The 21,244-nt window shown below is 43.3% G+C and overlaps 1 protein-coding gene across 1 annotated transcript in view; it reads right to left on the minus strand.

Moving 5' to 3' along the window:
• The window catches only part of bcl11ba (BCL11 transcription factor B a), an 82,400-nt gene extending 72,411 nt beyond the window's left edge, over positions 1–9,989 (minus strand). The window contains 1 exon segment of the mRNA XM_070445107.1: positions 8,875–9,989. Coding sequence (XP_070301208.1) covers positions 8,875–8,932 — 58 coding nt within the window. The 5' untranslated portion in view covers positions 8,933–9,989.
• Positions 9,990–21,244: the final 11,255 nt, after the last annotated feature.

Genomic DNA, 21,244 nt, shown 5'->3' on the forward strand with positions numbered 1-21,244 from the left:
CACTGTCAGAGCACTACTAGAGACCCAGGGCGAACTTCGGAAACTCAGACCTATGAAAACTCTGCTTGGGCAGTCACGGACCACGGGCTGAGACCCATAACCGGAAGCACTAACTACAGCCTGAACCCCAGCGCCCAAGCCCTCTAGCAGTTGTTTGATCACTGTCCCACAATGGGCACCCTGCCTTCGCCTTATTTTAGTGAATGTGCAGTGCTCTCGGTCCAAAAGTAGCCTGCACTACTTTAGGAACTCATGGTGTACTTACTTGGCGCGTTGCAACTCCTCTTTTCTACCCGCACCTCCTTCACACAGACAAGCATAAGCTCCTCACCCAACATCAAAACACGAGAAGGGGAAAGAGAGAGAGAGAGGAAGAGGAGAGTAGAGATGACAGAGAGAGACGAGAGAGAGAGAGAGGCAGGAGAGGAGAGAGAGAGAGAGAGAGAGAGAGAGAGAGAGAGAGAGAGAGAGAGAGAGAGAGAGAGACAAAGGCACAGGACACGCAGGAGGAGGAAGGAAGGAAGAGAGGAGAAACAAGGAGAGAATATGCGAGCGTATTAATCAAAGGGACCAGGCAGACATTTTGTTAAATTGCTCTGGCGAGAACGCCTTGTCTGAGAGAGGAGAGGTTTATTTACTGAATAATTACACGCTTTCTGCTAGATACATACAGCATATACCTAGCTAGCTACTAGAATTATCTTACCATCCATCTACATTAGAGTACATACTATATGCATCTAGGTTTATACCAAATTGTTCTGGAATTGGAAACATGGTGGCATCAACTGAAAACAAAACTTACATTTCATGTTCTTTAGAAAAACAATATAGCTCAGTAAAATAATCAAAGTTCTACTTTTATAATCAAATTGTGTATTTATGCAAAGTATCTCTTTAATCTGCAGCTTAAATGGAACGGACATGGGGTTAAAGATGTATCTCATTATTTTTGAATGATCTTATGAAATGTTGATTATTAGTCATGTTTGAAAGAGAGAGAAGGAAGGAGATGAGGTTTGCGGATGCTGTAGAGCCGGCTGCCAGAGAGAGAGGTGTTGACAGTCGGACTCGAAACGGGGTGTGTGAACACCAACATCACCTAAAACATCCACACTGAGAATCGTCAAAAAGCTCACTCTAACTCCTACTACCTAGCCCCATCCCCCCACGACAACACACACATTTAGGAAATATGGCTTTCTACTCTCTCAGCTCATACTACAAGAGCTGCATACCACCCACACACACAGCCTAAGAGCTCCCCCTAGCAGGTGGAAGGAAGCACGTCTAGAGAAAGAGCGGGAGAGGGAGAGAGACAGAGTCGGAGAGAGGGAGGCAAAGAGCAAGACTTTATCCCCCATAGAGGAAGGAGGTATTGGAATAGCTAACAACATGAAGATAGACAGTGTTAAGAGATCCAGTGAGGACAGACAGACAGTTCACCATCCCTAAAGTAAGCAAACCAGGCCTCTGGCATGCAGGTTATGGAAAGAGATAGATAGGGAGGATGGAGAAAGAGAGAGCGAGAAAGACCGAGAGAGAGCGAGAGTTGGTGCTCTTCAGATGGTATTAAAAGTGGGGACATGGATGGTACAGTATTAGTAACCTATTGAGGACATGGATGGTACAGTATTAGGCCTCTGAGGACATGGATGGTACAGTATTAGTAAACCTACTGAGGACATGGATGTACAGTATTAGTAACCTACTGAGGACATGGATGGTACAGTATTAGTACCTACTGAGGACATGGATGGTCAGTATTAGTAGCCTACTGAGGACATGGATGGTACAGTATTAGTAACCTACTGAGGACATGGATGGTACAGTTAGTAACCTACTGAGGACATGGATGGTACAGTATTAGTAGAACCTACTGAGGACAGTGATGGTACAGTATTAGTAACCTACTGAGGACATGGATGGTACAGTATTAGTACCTATTGAGGACATGGATGGTACAGTATTAGTAACCTACTGAGGACATGGATGGTACAGTATTAGTAGCCTACTGAGGACACTGGATGGTACAGTATTAGTAACCTACTGAGACATGGATGGTACAGTATTAGTAACCTACTGAGGACATGGATGGTACAGTTTAGTAGCCTACTGAGGACATGGAATGGTACAATTAGTAACCTACTGAGGACATGGATGGCACAGTATTAGTAGCCTATGAGGACATGATGGTACAGTGTTAGTAACCTACTGAGGACATGGATGGTACAGTATTAGTAGCCTATGAGGACATGGATGGTACAGTATAGTAGTCTACTGAGGACATGGATGGTACAGTATTAGTAGCCTACTGAGGACATGGATGGTACAGTATTAGTAGTCTACTGAGGACATGGATGTACAGTATTAGTAGCCTACTGAGGACATGGATGGTACAGTATTAGTATCTACTGAGGACATGGATGGTACAGTATTAGTAGCCTACTGAGGACATGGGATGGTACAGTATTAGTAACCTACTGAGGACATGATGGTACAGTATTAGTAGCCTACTGAGGACATGGATGGTACAGTATTAGTAGTCTACTGAGGACATGGATGGTACAGTATTAGTAGTCTACTGAGGACATGGATGGTACAGTATTAGTAGCCTACTGAGGACATGGATTGTACAGTATTAGTAGCCTCTGAGACATGGATGGTACAGTATTAGTATACTACTGAGGACATGGATGGTACAGTATTAGTAGTCTACTGAGACATGGATGGTACAGTATTAGTAGACCTACTGAGGCAATGGATGGTACAGTATTAGTAGCCTACTGAGGACATGGATGGTACAGTATTAGTAACCACTGAGGACATGGATGGTACAGTATTAGTACCTACTGAGGACATGGATGGTACAGATTAGTAGCCTACTGAGGACATGGATGGTACAGTATTAGTGCCTACTGAGGACATGGATGTACAGTATAGTAGTCTATTGAGGACATGATGGTACAGTATTAGTAGCACTGAGGACATGGATGGTACAGTATTAGTACCTACTGAGGACATGGATGGTTACCAGTATTAAGTAACCTACTGAGACATGGATGGTACAGTATTAGTAATACCTACTGAGGACATGGATGGTACAGTATTAGTAACCTGAGGACATGGATGGTACAGTATTAGTAACCTACTGAGGACATGGATGGTTACAGTATTAGTAGCCTACTGAGGACATGGATGGTACAGTATTAGTAGCCTACTGAGGACATGGATGGTACAGATTAGTTAGTCTACTGAGGACATGGATGGTACAGTATTAGTAGCCTACTGAGGACATAGATGGTACAGTATTAGTAACCTACTGAGGACATGGATGGTACAGTATTAGTAGCCTACTGAGGACATGGATGGTACAGTATTGGTAGCCTACTGAGGACATGGATGGTCAGTATTAGAACCTATTGAGGACATGGAAGGCTTTTGACAAGTGAACCAATGGCCATCTAATCGGGAGAATACGTTTAGGTATGCTGCTTTCTGAAGCTATTGTCTTTTACTGAATACTCAATTATTCAAAACAACAACTAGGATTCCTGCCTTGCTCTTTCTGCTTCTAAGTTCTGTGATATTATGAATTGATACATAAAGATGCTTTTGTGTTTCTGTCTTACACGCACACACACACACACACACACACACACACGCAGAACAACAACGCCGGTGACTTCAGGCTTTAGAGGTAGTAAATAGCAACACCTTCCCCAAACAACTACTAGGGATTCCTGCCTTGCTCTTTCTGCTTCTAAGTTCTGTGAATATTATGAATTGATACACCTAAAATAATAGTATTCAAGCCTTTGTCGGAATTCGTAAATTAGGGCCACATTATAATTATTTCCAAAAACACTGTGGCCAATCACACGGAATATCATCATCCGGTTTTGAAACGGTTGAACAAAATGGCCCATGGCATTAATAAAAAAATGTGTCCGGTTATTGTTTTAGGGGAGAATGTATGTTTTAGTTCCAAACAGACCTATTGAGCTCAATGCAGGTTCAAATGTTCACCGATACACAGAGACTGGGCGGCAAAACCTCTAACACACCTTAGAATGAACACTGGTCGTTCCTCTGTCTGTCTGTCTGTCTGTCTATGGGTTCTCTACGGAACAAAGACCAGCACAGTGGGGTTCCCCTCTGGTTCTCAGTCGCTCCCAACCCAATGGGAAACATGCATCTCAGGTGGTCTCGGCTGTAATTTACACAATTTCTCGCACACTGGGCCGACACACTATGTGTGTGCGTGCGTGTGCGTGTTGTTTTTTCGGTTGCCGTATATCTAATGGAAATATATAGTTTAAATGTTAAAGGATTAAATTGTTTTTACTAATCTAAAAAACTACAAAATATTTACATGTAAATATCTTGAAAAAATCGGATAATTACAAGGCACAAATAATATATATTGGACTGTGTAGCTATACAGACTAAACACATAATTTGCAGTCGCCTATATCAGTTTAATATAAGATACTGCGGCTGAGGCGCAGTTTACCAAAGATAGTGTTCTAATTTCCATGTTTGAAAAGATGCTTAAATCCACATTTTTCCAAAACGAACATATTCAAACAGATATCCATGCAGCACCTGGAAATGTTTCAACGTTTCACACATATTGGTCGGTCGTTAAGCTCACAGAGAACGTGATGTGTTGTGTTATAATACAGCATACACAACCTCCGGGCTGCTGCCGAGCCAGTAAAAGCGTTGAAGTGCAACACTGCAAAGTTTGCAGTTCTCCTTGCCTTCCACGCCTTCCTTCGCTAAGAAGAACAAATGTGAATGAACTAGTGCAGTTGAACCTTTGTAGAAGCCGGCTGTCTCAAAGGCACTCACGGGGCTAATCCAAGAGGAAGAGCTTCACTTAACTACGACTGAATGCCATAGACGACGTGTTAATTAGTAGGCAGACGCAAGCACACACACACACACACACACACACACACACTTTTTTAGTGCCTTCTTAAGAGCTCCCCTTTAAGTAAAAAAGGAGAGGAGATAGAAGAAGACATAGCACATGGTTTCGTCATCGTATATCACAATAATATAAGAAATTAAGTAATTCAAGTAAAGCATCTGAAGCGAAGACATTTTAGTGACTGCAACAGAATAAAGAGTGCATTTAGTTGAATAGATAAATCTCATTTTTATTTTTTTATCGACACAAGTTCTCAACAGCCAAATGAAAATAATGTGAAATATTGGTTGATTCAAACGGATATATTATCTAATAGCGCGTGAAGGAATTATGCCCAGTTTGCTGATGCCGTTACGTGCATGTGAGATTCGGAATTCACGTGTGTGAATTTGCATATGCATGCATGCACTGTGTGTGTGTCTGTGTGTGCATTCAACCATACATTCAAAAACCATTGCGTCTCTGACACAGACGTTATGAAATGCACAAGTACCATGCCACAGGTTGCAGCCAGCTCCTCCCCTGTCTGAACAACCATGACTTAGAACTGAACACTTATCAGACAGGTTTGACTTGCTAGAGATTCTGACTTCCCCTAATCATCCTAGTCACGGGGTGTACTGTGCTATTCTACTGCACCATTCAAAACTCACTGAAAGCCCGACGTTTCTACCAAAGTGTTTATATGAAAATGTGTTCTGCATACACAGCCACACAGAGACAAACAAGGGCATGCAGAGAATCCACTGTTGAGATTGTGCAGTGTCCTTAGTGTGTGTGTGTGTGTGTGTGTGTGTGTGTGCTGTCTCTTATACACATCTAGATGTGTATAAGAGACAGGTGTGTGTGTGTGTGTGTGTGTGTGTGTGTGTGTGTGTGTGTGTGTGTGTGTGTGTGTGTGTGTGTGTGTGTGTGTGTGTGTGTGTGTGTACTAAGACAGGGGGAGGCAGGATACACTATAAGGCGATGTGTGTGTGCACCCTCATACTAATCTAAGGGTTGTCTCAGAAGTAGACTGACACTCCGATTGTCAGTCAGTCACCAGTTTCCTTCCAACATTAGTGTGGTCGCCATATTTATTCAATTACCACAGTTATAGTCTACATTGGAGATTTGTTTTGGATACTCATACAACACTAAAACAGGCCTGTCCTACCTCTGCTGTAACCATAGCTACCTCTCACTCACTCACACACACAAAGACACACACGTCTTTGCAATCAGCTCTAAGTCTGATAACTTCTCAAATCTGTCGGTTCCAGATCAACAAGGTACATTCATATATAAGACACATGCCGATATAAAGTGTGTATCTCACAGGCCAATTGTAAACGTTTTACTGTCTAGTGTCCTGCAGAGTTTAGTAGGAGCAGGATGGCCGTGCTTGCCCCTCTGCAAGCGAAACAAATCATTGCTGTTATTTGAATCAATTTGCAAGCCAATGACAACAGGAGTGGATGAAGACAGGGTGGGATAACTAGCTAGAGGAGAAAGCTATGTTAAATGATGGAAGGCTGACTGGAGCAGTAGCCATCATAGACAAACCGGAGTCCAGAGGACTGACTCAGGAGCCAGACTAGTAAACAGTAGATACACACACACAGAGACGTACAGGGCACACGCACACCCACACACAAAAAAAACGATTTTGCCATAAAAGTAAGTGGTGTGTGGGAGAGAATGTGCAGAGTACACAGTCCTAACAACACAAAACACATTGGACTCAGATGACATCACCATGGAGGGCCTCTGTTCTCAGTTAGCGGGATGGATTAGACTCTGAGACTACTTCAGAACCCCATAGAAGAAGAAATGACAGAGGGATTTAATTGCTTTGAACTTGGACTCTCATATGCCTAAAAGTGCTCTTTAAAATTTGATCAGGCTATCTTTGTTTCTTCATATGTCTGGTTGGTATTTTGCAGGGTAGCTAGACGTTTATAAATGTGTATGTGTAACACAATGCTACTACCGTACTATCATATTATACTTAAAATAAAATAAAATGAATGAATGAATAGGTGTTTCATACACGTTGATGCACGATATTAAATAGAGATAGGGTAATACTTTTTTCATAAAATGTCAGCGTTTCCTGATCAATCTTTTCTCGGCTATAATCTAACTTGCCACAACTCTCTGCATGCAGCGCTTCGAAGACGCTGGCGCTCTTGCCCCTAACTGCGCTGTTTGTGCCTGTCAATATCCACTTGTACATGCCGCATATAGTAGTCTATATCTACCTGCTGTACAAGTCAAAACCTAGAACCTTTACAATAAATGAATTTGTAATAGACATTTAATCGCCTGCAAAAACGCACACACACACACTATTTGAAATTAGAGATGTCTTGGGAAACACATGCTGAATGAATTTTGAATATCTTGAAGACTGAATATAGAGTAGCTGGACAACAAGGCAACGGAGGAGAGGTCAACAAATCACACGACAAAAAAAAGAGAGGATGAAAAGTGGACCGACTCCACAAAACAAAACCTTATGATGAACATAAATCTGCTAAATCCATACAGCTTGCCAAGACAAAGTAGGCCTACTCACTTTCAATTACCTCACGATATCGTGAGAAATCTGTATAATTGAAATATGAATATAGGCTATATACACCATGCCAAGGTGTCATTCAATTAATTCAGCTGTCAAATTCCTTTGTAATAATGAAATTCGGGGGGKGGGGGGGGGGGGGGGGCGTCAAAGCAGAGACTAAGGGCAATAGCATGCTTTGGTTTACAGATGGCGCGAGGATATCTGACTAGTGCTCGATAAAATGGGGGAGAAAATGATACAGTATTTATATGTTTAAATTGTCTTAAGAAATGTAACATATATTCGGTTCAATGCTCCCAAAAAACAACAGGGATACCGGCTTTGGATGTTTGATAAAAGTTTGGTGGTTTGGTAAAAATCCGTTTTTCTATTAGACTACATTTGAAAAGGCTTTGAGATGTTCTGTTTGGGACACACACGTTTCCTCGATTTTCAATCAAATGTGTCATTTCTCTCAAAACGATGTGTCAATACATCACTATTAGCTTGTCATTATTATTATCACATTGGTTGGGAATGCTTGTATTCAAGTAAGAGCACACGTGTATATAAGTGGACTACAGGATCGTGAAAGCGTGACGAAACAGAATAATGTAGTCTAATAGACATGATACTCAGTCAATTGTTCAGTCTATGGACTATAAAGCGATATTCATCATCTATATGATAGTCATCGTCTATATAGAGTAAGAAATCAATTGCCTCCGACATGTCAGAGGCCCATTCCCTGACGCCAGGTATTGTACTTGATTCTCTACTTGGCCTGAAGGACTTTGTGCAGCCAAGATACCTGACCGCCTATAACCTGCACCAACAATAGCCTACACACGTCATGCAAAGTTCAATTATCTTTTTGGGAGAGAAGAAGTTGATGGTGATATAACAGTATAATAACTTACTGTATTTTTAACAGATATTTAGACCTAATAAGGGAAAGCTGTTTTTTTCTTTATTTGTGCAGCTTTCACAAAAGTAGTCTCGACTATTAGCACATGCATAAAGTCTGTTTAATTTAAATGTAAATCGTAAAACAAATAGAGTACCTGCAATAAAGCATATTTACTTGTTAAGCAAAAAATGGATTTAAAGGCAATGCCATTGTAGTACCATTATAGTGTCAAATGCCATTATTTATCAACTAGTGAAAACTTGTTACATTCTGTAGTTCAAAACGATTTTTTCCCAACCCTGTTGTAACGCACTGAAGAGTTCACAACCCTCACTTAAGTTGATCAAATTAGCCAAATGTGTGAGTAAAGATAGGAGTCACAAAATGACACATGGATTTCCACTGAATGTAAAACAGTAAAGAAAGCGGTCCCCTAATGAGCTGTGTGATTCTGAGGGAAATAGAAAAGCAGGTACTTACGTGCTATTAATTCTCTCTGTGACACGTGCTGTGGGTTCCCCTGCTTGCGACGGGACATTGCCCTGGCATTTACACTGGCATTGCCCGGAGACCAGCACTCTGAAGGATGGGCTCGCTTCCCTCCTATTGCCTCCTCCTGCTCGGCACTCAACTTTTCACGGGACCTCAACAAGACCGAGGCTCCTGCGCTCGGGCCGCCGGACAGGGAGGGTGGTTGTTCGGGCGTCGTGCTGTAGGCTAGTGGTCCCCTCGTTTGGAGATGCGAAAATGTCTTTTGCGTTTTGTCTCGTCGGTCCACTCTGCCCCTGTGTTTGTGTGTGACGAGACCGTGGGTAGCCTGGCTATAGCCTACCTTCAATTCAATTTCACCTTCTCTCTTTAGGCTACTCACACCATTGGCAAAAGGTGTGTGAGAGAAGTGAGATCTGTCCAAGTAGAAAAAAGAAAGAGATCAGACGTGGTGGAAATATCCTTGGATGATTGACGGTTGTTGTGAATGACAGTTGAGATCAAACACCGGCAAGTGTCCCTCCACCTCGTGAGAGAAAAAGAAGAATCAGAACGCGGTGGTCAGCGCGCGCTGACAGCTCGGGTACCCAGACTGTGTCCAGTCAATGGCTCAGCCTTACTTCGTTTCTTCTTTTAGAAAAATACGAAAAACTCAAATAAAAAATCGTAAACACACACAATTACAATAATTGATGATAAAATTTTAGAAAACTATGAATCCAATTTTTCTTCTTGGGCACTTGGGTATGGCCAAGTGATGGGCACTTCTCTTGGTGCAGCCTTGAGCATGCAATGCCAGGTACTTTTCAGTCTCCTCAACTCCAAGTGCTCTGTCCCCTTGTACGGCTCTGTGGAGACCGGGCATACAGGCTGCCACCTCCTTTCTCAATAAATCAAGACCTGCACGCTTTTCTCTCCCCTTTCTCTGTGTGAGTGTGAAGATGGCGGAGTCCTGCTTCCCCCGAGCTCTCTGTCTCTCTGTGGCTAGAGCTGGCTCCGTACAATGGGATAAAATTCAAGTTCAAGTGCGGACGTGACGTTAAGTCTACAGTGAGAAAGAAAAATTGGAGACTGCAAGAGCACTGGGGGCGACTAGTGGTGGCTTTTCACAACTATCGGATCACCAGCAGCAAGCGGTGGACAGCGCACTGCCGCCGTCTCTCAGAGAGAGAGAGCAGCAGTGGACGAAGCCGCTCGTTCTCACTGCCTCAGACACACGCTGAAGGGAAACTCGCTCAGTTTCAGAAAAAAAAAGTCACTTTATTCTTTATTCATGTTATTCAGAAAAGTGTTCAAATATTTGTTTACTCTCATTGACCTTATGACCTAAATAGATTGTTGTTGTTTTTTTTGCTCAGACCTGCTGGACAGTTTGCGAGACCATTTATATAAAATGCATTCATTGTCAGCCGTCAAATATAATTTATTAGAAATATAATGAAAGTGGTGATTTGTTTACATACGAGGTCACTTATTTTATACGTGGATGACGTTAGGATGAGGTCAACAAGATGTTTATTTTATATGCGCGTATTTCTGTCTGCGCTTTTGACGTCCTAGTCTATGACAGTTGGAGCTGATAAGGAGGCGAAGACACTTGTCAGGCGAATAGACGTTCGTATGAAGTATGTCCTCTTACATTTTCCATGGGCTTTAGACAACATTAGACCCGTTTTCTGAAAGCCTTCCCTATGCGTGGAAATGTGTCGTTGTAATGAGAAACATTTTAACAGCGATTCATTTTGTTCAGAGATTTTATCATAAAATACTAGAACATCTTAACTCACTGCAAATGATCAACATAAACACTGGATGTCATTTGATATTGATTAGTCATAATTGTCTGCAATGTTTTTGTTTGATGTTTCAAACAAAAAAAGTGTAGCCTACCGTAGTGCGTCTTATGTCTCTCTGAACATTAGTTCTCCGCAGACATTCCTTGATATACATTTAGATTTGTTAAGCGTTAGATAGTCTGTGATAAATGTATCATGACCTAGTAAAAGACACAAAGCAAATTCCAAGCTTCAAACGCAATTCATCAGAGGTCGATCAAATATATGATGTGCTTAGGCCATCTGTGGACCTTATTGCAGGGTTATAGACTACCTGGCTATAACCTATCCTCTATGTGTCTTATTCGCTATTTACATGATTTACACATGATTCGGACTCACACGTTTAGCCTAATGTTAGTGTCCAATGATTAAAATAATTAAGTATACGTTTTTGAAAAATGAACCGGAGTGCAAACTATTGACACAACTTACTCATTCCTGCGGTCCTAGTCAAAAATCTATTTCAAGATAGTTATTATGAGTATGGTACTCTACCAGGCAAGCATTTCAAATGAAATAACCCCCTTTGTCCTAATTCTGCACACTGGAGTTCAAATTCATCATCACGGCCTTATCAACATCATGACAGCCATAAATTAGAGAAATACACTTCCAAGTGAAATGAATGTCAAGCTGAAAATGAGAAACACACAATGAGGCCCAGAATGGGAAACAGATCCTGATCATACAGTGTCAGCAGCATCTATAATGTACAATGCAGATGATCCAGTCCCCATTCTCTGCTCTGCGCCCATGCTGCCTACCTGACTGTGTGTGACTGCTCCAGTGAATGTGAGACTTGGAGACACAGGAGAGCGTGGCACTTAGTAAAATAGTGAGTTTGAGCTGAGATTCTTCCTACTTGGGTCTGTGCTGGTAATCTCCTGCATGTCTTAGTGGGAGCTGATTGATGATAGAGGCAGGCAGGGAGGGGAGAGAGAAAGACAGACAAGCAGACAGACAGACTGGCTGGCAGTGAGGCTGGCAGGAAGAAAGCCAGGCAGTGGTCACAGTGACAGAGCGAGGATATGGATAATGGTGTGTGTTCGTGTGTTCGTGTGTGTGGGGTGGGGGTGGGGTGGGGGGGTTCTAAAGAAGACATTAGGAATGAATTGAATTAAAGAGGTGGGGAGGGGGGAGGGGGTTTACAAAATAATCAACTTATTAATTTCAACACAATGTAGAGTGGGTCTGTTCTGGTAAAAAGAAGGGCACTATGTGGGGAATAGGGTGCCATTTGAGACACTATGTCTGTGCTGTGGTGCATCTGGTTTTGATCTAGACTATGATGCTGAGTGGTAATATTTCTCCCAACACTCTCACTCAACTTTCAACCCAGAAGTGCTATCTATCTAGGCTTTTTAAAATGTGATCTATACTAATGGGCTATATGTGATGTAAGGGATTCTCTTTGTACAAAAAAAATTAATAATAATGTTTCAAAGATGTTTCCTAGTGGAGGGAATCACTAGGCATCAGAAAGAGAAGTGGGATTTTTTTGTTTCTCTAGACATGCATGAAAGGTTAACAGTCAAAAGAAAACTTGCCGGTCATCCTTTGCTCTCCACATTTCTATCACGTTGATTGGCTCACGCCTCAAGATTATGCCTACTCTTCTAGCTACTTAACACCCATCTCCACATCTCACTAGCTGGATTTGTGGGCAAACCCCCTGCAAACCCCTTTCCTCAACTTCCATTTTCTCTTCCTCTGGCTGTGTTTTAATCCATGCATCACAGCTTCACGCCGCTCCGTCTCAAGATGTTTTCTGCATATTTATCTCCAAGTGGGGCCGGGTCAGGTATTCATCTCTTCTCCATCTCTCCATCTCTCTGATGATCGCAGGGGAATCCAAAAGGCCTGCTATCCGAGGGTTTTATCCCCGGTGCGTTCACGACGCGGCCCACTAGCTGAGCCTCCCTCTCACATCTAGATTAGGGGGAGAGAAGGGTTTGTTCCCGTGCCAGGTGTTGTCAAGCCCCACGGATCTTCTCATCTGGTGAGGAACCATGAAATACGCCTCTATAAGCCTTAGTGGCCCATTGCTCATTGAGACAGACTGCCGCTATTGCAGAGCGATGTGTAACACCACCTCCGCGCCTCAATGAATGGACTTTGTTACTTTGTTTAGTCCTCCACATCGCCTTGAGTGCTCTTCCCTTCTTCTTCATCTTCTCTCTCTCTCTCTCTCTCTCTCTCTCTCTCTCGCTTTCTTTCTCTTTCTTTGTCGATACCAGTCCCTTTCCTTTCCTTTCTTCGCGGCTAGTCTTGGCTGGGGCTTCGAGCTTCAGCTGTCTTCAGTAGCAGCTTGACAAACTCGGAGCCAAGCGCTTTCCTCCTTCCCTCCATACACCAGCACCAGTGGGAGGATATAAATAGACGTTTTCATGCTCATTTACAATAAAAAGCGGGGATTGCAGGTTCTTCCAAATGATGTCTTTATCATATGTATAACAGAACACCCACCACCTATTTGTAAGGATGTATCCAACCGCTTTGTCCTTGTATTACTTAGCTGAAGGCATTACGTTGAAATGTAAATCATTGTCATGTTTAAGACTTTAAGTATATGCCAATGGTTTTAGGTGTTATGGGAAGTAACATATGAGTGTCGGATTAGTACTGATTTCTTGGTGAATCACTGTAGTGGAGGCGGTGGTCAGTGAAAGGGCCCACATTTGTGGAATGGAATGGAATGACAGAAACACTCCTGTTGTCTCATTAAAATGTGAAAGGTCACCAACTGACAAAACTTCCATATTTGGGCATCAAACTGTAATCACAGTTGGGCAGACCATTTCAACAACATCATCCAGATTAAGAAGAAGAAGAAGAAGAAGAAGTGGACTGTCCATTTGTGACTTGGCTACCATGCATGGCTTAGCGGGACTCTCAGAATGTGCTCTTCGTCCTTCTGCTCTCTGATTGGTTCATTACTCAGACCCACGCTGGGCAGGTGCAGTCAGTCACCTCTCTATTGCATCATTTCCTCCCTATTGAAAGTTCCAGGGCCAATTCCTTTCTGAGCTGAGGACAATCAGTGTTGTAAGTTATGGGGATGTCGCCACGTTGACACTTCCTGGATGTAAATGTCCTGTTTTCCCCCCCTAATTTCATTTGCATATATAGTATATGCAGTGTTTGGGTTTTATGCTAATGCTAAATAAGCCGTTTCTCTGGGCTAATGATTCTAGCTGGCGATTAGAGGATCATTTACGGGACATAGAGGTGTCCTTAGGATTCTTTAGAACTCTTCGTTCCTAAAGAACAACTGTTCAGGAACGGGCCCGCTAATATCCATGTTTATTTGTCCAGATGCAAGTTGACAGTATGGCGAGATGTGGAATGGGAGAGACTCATTTTACAGAACAGCGAGAAGAAATTCAACAGAGTTTTAGAGTCATAGGGTTTTAGAAACACTTGTTTTCACCCATTGTTGTTTATGTCAACTTTTAGTATTTTTCACTCTCACTCAGAGGACTTGACACGACCCTCCAGAATATCATATGAAACAATTCAATGTTAGCAGACAAAGGGAAAGAGAGGTAGAGAGAGAGAGAGAGAGAGAGAGAGAGAGAGAGAGAGAGAGAGAGAGAGAGGAGAGAGAGAGAGAGAGAGAGAGAGAGGAGAGAGAGAGAGAGAGAGAGAGAGAGAGAGGGAGAGAGGAAGAGAGAAGAGAGAGGGAGTCGAGAGAGAGAGAGAGAGCGAGAGAGAGAGAGCGAGAGAGAGAGAGAGAGAGAGAAGTAGGAGAAGAGGAGAGAGAGAGAAGAGAGGAGAGAGAGAGAGAGAGAGAGAGAGAGTATAAATACTTTAGAATCCATAGTTCCATAGATATAGCTAGAGGGAGTACTTCAATATTAGCCCCTATTAGATTTTTTATTGAACTGGTAACAGTGCTGGGAGATATGAATGTGTTAGCGCTAATTCCTCTATAGCCATGTAATGTCTCCCAGGCAGACTTTTTATGCAACAGTACCCTCTGTTGGCTAGCAGCTGCCACATGCACATTACAGGCCTCTATCTACGCACCCACTGCTCAGAGCAGAGCAGTCTTAGCTTGCTAGCCACAATTTGGGCCCCCTTCCTCCGCTCCCCTCTACCATCGTTCCTGGTACCCCACACCCCACCCCTTCTCTCTGGATTAAAGGGAAGAAGGGACAAGAACAATGGTCTTGTTTCTTGTGGAATCCTACAGTTTCTCTTGTTCTAGAACTGTCTGACTGTCTGAGTCCATTTGAAAGTCAATGTTAAGTATGATTGATCACTTTCATTTCTCTGTGTTTGCCTGTCTGGTCTCTGTTACAGCTACATGTCTTTGCCTAAGCTCCCAGACAGTGACTACACTGTAGCCAAATTAATAGATAGCAGGTTGATTTTAAACATTACCTACCCTGAAATAATATTCACTTTGGGTGTCCTCCTTACTGCATGTGTATGTTAAATGTTTAATTAAAACGTTTTTTTGTTGTTTTTTTTACACCGTTCCTATAATAGACGTTGAGAATTAAAAGTAACCTTTAAAGAGTTAAAGAGCGCTCCCAAGACGTTCTCCACATGAGTCTAAGAGAGTTTCAAGTGTTTGAGGGGGAGCGAGCGAGCAGCGAACAAGCCCTTAAGCACAATTAAGAATATCAAAGTTGAAATGATTCCTTTTAAACGTGAAAATGCTAATGATAGGTTTATTTAGAACAAGTTAACACATTCCCCAGCTCTGCTCAGCTCTACTGAATCCCAAGCTCTCATTATGAGCTCTCCAATTGACTCTCTCTAGTCTTTATCAAAAAGGTTTGGGGTGTTTATTTTAGGATTAAATAATGGTATTAAAATGAGCTAATCTGGATCGGATGGGGCTGGTTCTTAGTTAATATATGTGTTGGTCATTATCACTGATTAATTATATAATGAGGGTAAAAACAACCTAAAAAAACGATGCATTTAGAGCTCACAGAGCCAGAAGTGTCTTTACAGCGTAATTGGATATCCATTCAATTACCAGCTTTATTTATGAGACTGCCTTGTGATGTCATAACTTCATGTGCTTATTTTTGTATTTTTTTTCCCCCTCTTTTTTTTTGTGTGGAATGGAACAGAAATAGTCACAAAGTTTTTATTGTTGTAACCTATTATATCCGTACAGACTGATCTCATTTGATGTAGGCTGTTTGATGGAATTGTTAACACATTTTGACAGCGCTCCTTCTCCGTCCCACTCTTTATTACCAGCACACACATGCACACAGTGAGAGTAAATACATGTGCCCTTTAAATCCCTTTTCAGCTAGAGAAGGGAAATAAGTTCAGGACTGCATTCCATTCCCTAGATGGTGCACTATTTTTGACCATAGCCCTCTTGATTGCATATGTCTTACCACCCCAGAGTTAATGCTTGGTGGAAGCACCTTTGGCAGCCATTACATCTGCAAACATTTTGAACACGATTCTACCAACTTTGCACAACTCTTAGCGCTACATACACTTAGTGTAGAAAACATGAAGAACATCTTCCTAATATTGAGTTGCGCATAGCTTTCACCTGGATTCACCTGGTCAGTCTGTCATGGGAAGAGCAGTGTTCATAGTTTTGTACACTTGGCGTATATCCATTGTTTTTGTCAAAATTGCTCACGCTCAGTAAATTGACGTACAGCAATATTCAAAACATGTCACTGATTTTCAAGCAGATTTAAGTCAGGACTGAGACTGCACCGTGCAGGAACACTAAATGCCCATTGGAAAGCCATGCAGGTGCATCTTTGGCATAAACATTTGTGTTATTGTCCCGCTGAAAAATAAAACCCTCCCAGGGTTAGGTGTTCAGAAGACGGGGCAGGGTTTCCTCTAACTTTATAGAGTCTGCTGGTGACATGCATACCCGTACCATGCTGCTGCCATTTGTACTTGTTTATTTAACTATATCTATGCCATGACAATACTAGAAAATACAGAGGATCAACGACATTGCATTCACTCCACATTACTGGCCTGTATGACAAAGTTAAAAGAGAGAGATGGCCCATCTCTCCAGTAAAGGAATGTGCCCTTTCATTCCCTTTTCAACAAGAAAAGGAAAATAAAAGTTAAAGACTGAGTCTTAAATGGCACCCTATTCCCTATATGGTGCACTACATTTGATCGTAGGCCTCTGGGGCTCTGGTCAAAGTAGTGCACTACATAGGGACTAGGGTGTTATTTGGGACAGGCGCCATGCTGTGATAATAAAGATGTATGATATAAAGCTGTCTGGATATTCCAGGATGCTCCATGCTTCCAGCTTTGTGTCAGTATCCAGACTATCCACGCCCAGACCAGGAGGCCGGGGCCAGGCGCTCTCCGACCCCGCTAAATGAGAAATAAACATTGTTGGGGACGCCAAGGGGCCAGGAGATCTCTTTAGGAAGCCCCTCTCCTTCAGGGGAACCCCAGCGGGACGTGGTCGGCCTGGCCAGTGGAAACAGCGGGACTAAATGTGATTGTTGGAGAAGAAAAATGGCAAAAGAGTGTGACTAAATCAGTTAGTTTGGCAGTCGGATGGTCGGTAGGGCAGGCATACTTCCACTGCTCCCAGGAGAGAGGGGGGAGAGAGGGAGAGAGGGAGAGAAGGAGAGAGAGAGTTTGGCAGTCGGATGGTCGGTAGGGCAGGCATACTTCCACTGCTCCCAGGAGAGAGGGGAGAGAGAGGGAGAGAGAGAGAAAGGGAGAGAAAACAGATTTGTGCTCAGTCCTCAAAATAACAAAAATACACAAAACTCTGGCATCAGATAGAGAAGCTGCCAAAGGCCCCACATTCCCAGCAATTACCTTCTTCTTCTTCTTTGTCCTCCTATTCAGCCTCTATTCCTGCCTTGTTATTGCAGCTTTTCCCTTCTCCATCTTGGCGCGCCTATTACATGTGCTCCTGTTGTGGATCGGCGATAAAGTGCCTGCGAACCTTGTCGTTGTCCCCATGTGACAAACTTAACGGAAGTTGGGACAAGTTCAAATCACCTCTAAATTCCCCCAGAAAGTCACTCTTTTCATTTAAATAGGCCTGAGCATTTGTAGTGTGTTACCATATTTGGCGAATAGCTGAATGTGTTTAAATTATATAGGCCTATGAGCCTGACTGCATGCATCATGTCTGTGTATGTGCATGTAGGATGTACAGTGCATTCGGAAAGTATTCAGACCACTTCACTTTTTCCACATTTTGTTACGTTACAGCCTTATTCTAAAATGGATTAAATAAAAAAAAATCTTCATCAATTTTGGCACATTTCTAAAAAGAAAGAAAGAATAAATACCTTATTTACATAAGTATTCAGACTCTTTGCTATGGGACTCAGAATTGAGCTCAGGTACATCCTGTTTCCATTGATCATCCTTGAGATGTTTCTACAACTTGATTGGAGTCCACCTGTGGTAAATTCAATTGATTGGACATGATTTGGAAAGGCACACATCTGTCTATATAATGTCCCACAGTTGACAGTGCATGTCAGAGCAAAGACCAAGCCATGAAGTCAAAATAATTGTCTTTACAGCTCAGACACAGGCTTGTGTAGAGGCACAGATCTGGGGAAGGGTACCAAAACATTTCTACATCATTGAAGGTCCCCAAGAACACAGTGGCCTTCATCATTCTTAAATGGAAGAAGTTTGGAACCACCAACTCTTCCTAGAGCTGGCCTACCAGCCAAACTGAGCAATCGGGGGGAAGGGCCTTGGTCAGGGAGGTGACCAAGAACTCGATGGTCATTCTGACAGAGCTCCAGAGTTCCTCTGTGGAGATAGGAGAACCTTCCAGAAGGACAACCAAATCTGCAGCACTTCACCAATCAGCCCTTTATGGTAGAGTGGCAGATGGAAGCCACTCCTCAGTAAAAGGCACATGACAGCCCACTTGGAGTTTGCCAAAAGGCACCTAAAACTCTCAGACCGTGAAAAACAAGATTCTCTGGTCTGATGAAACCAAGATTGAACTCTTTGGCCTGAATACCCAAGCGCCACGTCTGGAGGAAACCTGTCACCATCCCTACTGTGAAGCATGGTGGTGGCAGCATCATGTTGTGGGGATGTTTTTCAGCAGGAGGGACTGGGAGACTAGTCAGGATCGAGGGAAAGATGAACGAAGCAAAGTACAGAGAGATCCTTGATGAAAACCTACTCCAGAGCGCACAGGACCTCAGACTGGGGCGAAGGTTCAACTTCCAACAGGACAATGACCCTAAGCACACAGCCAAGACAACACAGGAGTGGCTTCAGGACAAGATCCGGCTCCGCGACTATCCGCTCAAAGAAAAATCTGCCCACGGCTGAATGTAATTGGGGACCCCTGAGTCTAGATGATCCTGTCCACCAATCAGGGTTGTTTATGTAAATATATTTAAATGTGTATCAACACGCCCACACGAATGTTGTGTCCGTATTCATATTGATATGAGAACAAGGAGATGGACCTCTTGTTTTCACTCTTAGGTCAGGACAGTGGAGGAGAATTCCCAACAGACACTTGACAGTGTTTTTGCCTCTTGAGCCGACCTTAAGCTTATAAGATGACCAAATCAAAGTTGTTAACATATTATTTCAACAAATATTGAAATGAGTAGCAGAGCAAGGACCTCTTGTTGTCACTCCCCTGATGAATATCCAACTGGGCTGGAACTCGGGTTGTCTGTGCGCCACATGTGTGCGTATGTGCATGCTTGTGTGTTGTGGTTGTGTGTGTATGTGTGTGGTGTGTGTGTGTTGTGGGTGTGTGTGTGTTGTGTGTGTGTGTGTGTGTGTGTGTGTGTGTGTGTGTGTGTGTGTGTGTGTGTGGTGTGTGGTGTGTGTGTGTGTGTGGTGTAGGGAGAGACAGAGCTACTGTGATGGGAGTTGGCTGCATCTGTGGCTGGCCTAACACAAGACTCACCTATAGTTCAACCTGATAACAGCAGCGAACAGTCCCCTCAGAGGTAAATATGGCCTTCATTTACATGGAACAGCTCTGTGTGTGTGTGCGCGCGTGTGTGTGTTATCAGACAGTTTATACTATTGAGGGGAGTCATCATGATGCAATTACAAGCAATCCATTTAAATCCATTCATAGTGACTCACACAAACACACACACACACACACAGTCTGTCAGGAGGGCTTTGTAGCTACACTTAAAAATCAAGGTGTAATTTCAGAGCTAAACTACTGAATGTTGTTGAAAGAATCACTTTCTCTAACAGGAAGATTTGATTGGCTGTGTATCGGACGCTGATCCAGGGGCGGGGGTTCGATCCCCACTTTACGCCCTAACTTGATTTCTCTCTGTACTTCCCTCTAAAATAGCTCCACTGTCTTCCCAATGAAGCATACAAATATGAATCAGGAACAGAATTGAGGGGCTAAAGGGGGGATGTGATTGGTTCAGTGTGTCACTGGTGGGCCGTGACAGTGTCACACCCACCTGGACCTGGCCTCCCTGCTGCTTCTGTTTGGACAGACGGATTACTACCTGGGGGTCAGTGTTAGTGAGGGACAGTTTACACACACATACACATAATAACACACACACAGATCTGATGGTGAAGAATGGCGTTGCCATAGGAGACAGCAGTTCCAGGGCTCTCCAAGCCCCATCCAGCACCATCAGCACTTTGAAAGATTGACTTCATACCTTTTCCTTATCGCATCCCCCTCTCCCTCCCTTTCTTTCTCCCCCTTCTTCCCTCCATACCCCTCTCCCTCACTCCGTCTTTTCCAGGTTACCCTCCACCCCCCCAGCCCGGCCCACGTCCCCCTCCAGTCCCTATCTGCTTGTTTCACATTTCCCCCATCTCTACCCCGTCTCTCGCTAACCCCACGATTCTTCACCGGCCCATTGGCTGGCGGCACGGACAGCAGCGGCGCTACAGCGGAGGGGAGAACAGCAAACGGCCGCTATGTCATTGAGCTTTCTCTACCATGTCAATGTCACTCCTACACAGCTACAGCCCACAGCACACAGTCTGGATGCACCAAGCAAGACAACCTACCTAGACACACACACACACACAGCCAACCAGCCTGGAGCGACCAGACTCTGCCTCTCTCTGGGCGGTGTGTGTGTGCGATATCCAGGAGGAGATTAGATCAGTTATCCTGTGCTCAACCCAGGGTTTCCCAAACTCGTTCCTGGGTCACCCCTTGGGTGCATGTTTTGGTTTTTGCCCTAGAACTCAATAATCCAAGTTAGTAGTGCAGCTGCATCAGTCATAGGTAGATACGAGTCTACAGTCTTCTCCCTCTGTGATGCTATATGAATACAGTGAAACTATACCTCTCTCTCTACTTCTCCCTCTGTGATACTATATGAATACAGTGAAACTATACCTCTCTCTCTCTACTTCTGAGGGAAAGTGGGAGAAGAGGTATAGTTTCACTGTATTCATATAGTATCACAGAGGGAGAAGTAGAGAGAGAGGTATAGTTTCACTGTATTCATATAGTATCAACAGAGGGAGAAGTAGAGAGAGAGAGTATAGTTTCACTGTTTCATATAGTATCACAGAGGAGAAGTAGAGAGAGAGGTATA

Source organism: Salvelinus sp. IW2-2015, linkage group LG9, assembly GCF_002910315.2.
Source record: "Salvelinus sp. IW2-2015 linkage group LG9, ASM291031v2, whole genome shotgun sequence".
In the NCBI taxonomy this organism is placed as follows: Eukaryota; Metazoa; Chordata; class Actinopteri; order Salmoniformes; family Salmonidae; genus Salvelinus; species Salvelinus sp. IW2-2015.